Raw genomic sequence first — 2,008 nt, forward strand, 5'->3', positions numbered from 1 at the left:
AACCTGCGTGGCTCCTCTGCAACCCGGTAGGCTGGAATCTGGTGACCCCACCACAGCTGCCGGGAGACACACCAGTCCCTGCCGGGAGGACACAAGTGATTTCCTAGCATAACCAGTGGGCCCCCTCCCCATCTCCGGAGAGCCCCCCTGCTCCTTACCCAGTGTGGGAAAACCAGTGCTGCCAGTTCTTCTGGTGGAAGGAGGGACTGAGCTCCAGGGCCCCTGACTCCACAGCCTGGAGAGAAAGGACCTTTAGACGGTGCTTCCCTACCTGCACCCCTCAACCCCCCAAGAATGGGACGAGTGGTCTCTGAAGTGGTTCTAAAACTCAGGAAGAACCTCCCAAGCCTCCTGAGAAGATTCTGGGCTTGAGTGAGGATGCAAGCCAGCCCTTTCTGGGCACCAGGCCTCCATCCCCACAGCTCTCCTCTCAACAGCACAGCTAGAGAGGTCTGTGGGGCAGAAAGGCCCCCAGCCTCCCTGTTTCTTCATTCCACTGCTCAGGGAGTCCCCCAGCCCAGGCCCCAGGCCCTCCTCACACTGCAGCCTCACCTTGGCAGCTCTGTCCCCCATTTCCCGGCAGCAGACAAACCACTGGCTCTTCGGTAGGTATTCCACCACATCCCCGGAACGGCTGAAAGGGACACAGGACCCGACTACGTGCCAGGCCCTCAAGCGCTGAGGATACAGCAGCAAACAACACTGACACAGAGCTTGTATTCTAGCATAAGGGGTGCACAGCTCACCCTGCGGTCACTCTTAAGCTTCATCCATTCCCACCTGGGGGTGGTCCCTACGGAAAGGAGTGAAAATGGGGTTACCTGCAAATGGGCAGCACCATAGGGTGGTCCTGGAATCCCCGGAACAGGCCCCGTTCCCTCAGTGCCAACAGAATCTTTTCCCGGGCCACAAATCGGTGAAGACCCTGGGGAAAAGCAGCAACAGGAAAGCTTAAAGGCTGCTAGGAAAACAAGAAAGTGGGAGAGGGGAGATGGGGCAGAGGGTGCCCCCAAAGAATGGGGTATCACTGAGCTGGTACTACCTGCAGCCAGTCCCCGCAGAGGGAGGTCATGGTCCCATCCTCCGCAATGACACTCAGGGGGCTCAAGCCGTGTCGGGCCCCCAGCTCAGCATCGGCAGGGCTGTGAGCTGGAGTCACCTTCACTGCCCCTAGGGGAGCAGAACTGATGTAAGCACTGAACCCCGACCTTGGCTTTTCCAGATGTATCATCGCCCACCCTACCCTATCCCTCCCTCCTGTCCCCCAGTAGCCCCGACTTCCTCTCTCTCCCCTGCCCCCACTCACCTGTGCCCAGGTGTGGCTGAACAGCACAGTCTGTGATAAGGGGGAGAAGCTGCCCCGTCAAGGGATGACGAAGTTGTCGTCCATGTAGATGCTGAAGGGAAGGGAGAGGGATCAAGGGCAGGCACGTGTGTGGGATGGAAGGGTCTGGGGTGGGCATGAGAACCCTGGGAATATGAGGGTGAAATCCAGAAGGTAAAAAGCCAGAGCAGGGCTCAGTAAACTTTTTCTTAAGGGGCCAGAGTATAAATATTTTAAGCTTTACAGGCCAAGAGGCAAATTCAGTCTTTGTACAACAACTCCACTCCACCACCATGGCCGAGTTAGATAATACATGATGTAGGTGCAGACAATACAGAGGGAACGAGGGTGGCTCGTACAAAAACAGGCAGCAGGTGGATCTGGCCCACGGGCCATAGTTTGTCAGCCCCTGAGCTGACAAAGAAGAGAAGGGAGTAGACTCAGAGCCACTGGAGGACTGAGATAAGGGAAATTTTAGGAAAAGGAAGAGAAAGCGGAGAGGAGGAGCAGCCATTCTAAAAGGAAGGGAACGGCTTCAGTGGCGCATTGGTTGAGAATCCGCCTGCCGACGCAGGGGACACGGGTTCGTGCCCCGGTCCGGGAAGATCCCACATGCCGCAGAGCAGCTAGGCCCGTGAGCCATGGCCGCTGAGCCTGCGCGTCCGGAGCCTGTGCTCCGCAACG

At 57.6% G+C, this 2,008-nt stretch overlaps 1 protein-coding gene across 1 annotated transcript in view; it reads right to left on the reverse strand.

Moving 5' to 3' along the window:
- VARS2 (valyl-tRNA synthetase 2, mitochondrial) overlaps nt 1–2,008 on the reverse strand; it is a 12,345-nt gene that overhangs the window by 5,189 nt on the left and 5,148 nt on the right. The window contains exons 11-16 of the mRNA XM_007449181.1: nt 1,307–1,397; nt 1,043–1,170; nt 822–925; nt 553–634; nt 159–235; nt 13–78 (exon numbers count right to left, since the gene is read on the reverse strand). Coding sequence (XP_007449243.1) covers nt 13–78; nt 159–235; nt 553–634; nt 822–925; nt 1,043–1,170; nt 1,307–1,397 — 548 coding nt within the window. The remainder of the gene's footprint in view (nt 1–12; nt 79–158; nt 236–552; nt 635–821; nt 926–1,042; nt 1,171–1,306; nt 1,398–2,008) is intronic.

Source organism: Lipotes vexillifer, unplaced genomic scaffold, assembly GCF_000442215.2.
Source record: "Lipotes vexillifer unplaced genomic scaffold, Lipotes_vexillifer_v1.1 scaffold657, whole genome shotgun sequence".
Classification (NCBI taxonomy): Eukaryota; Metazoa; Chordata; class Mammalia; order Artiodactyla; family Lipotidae; genus Lipotes; species Lipotes vexillifer.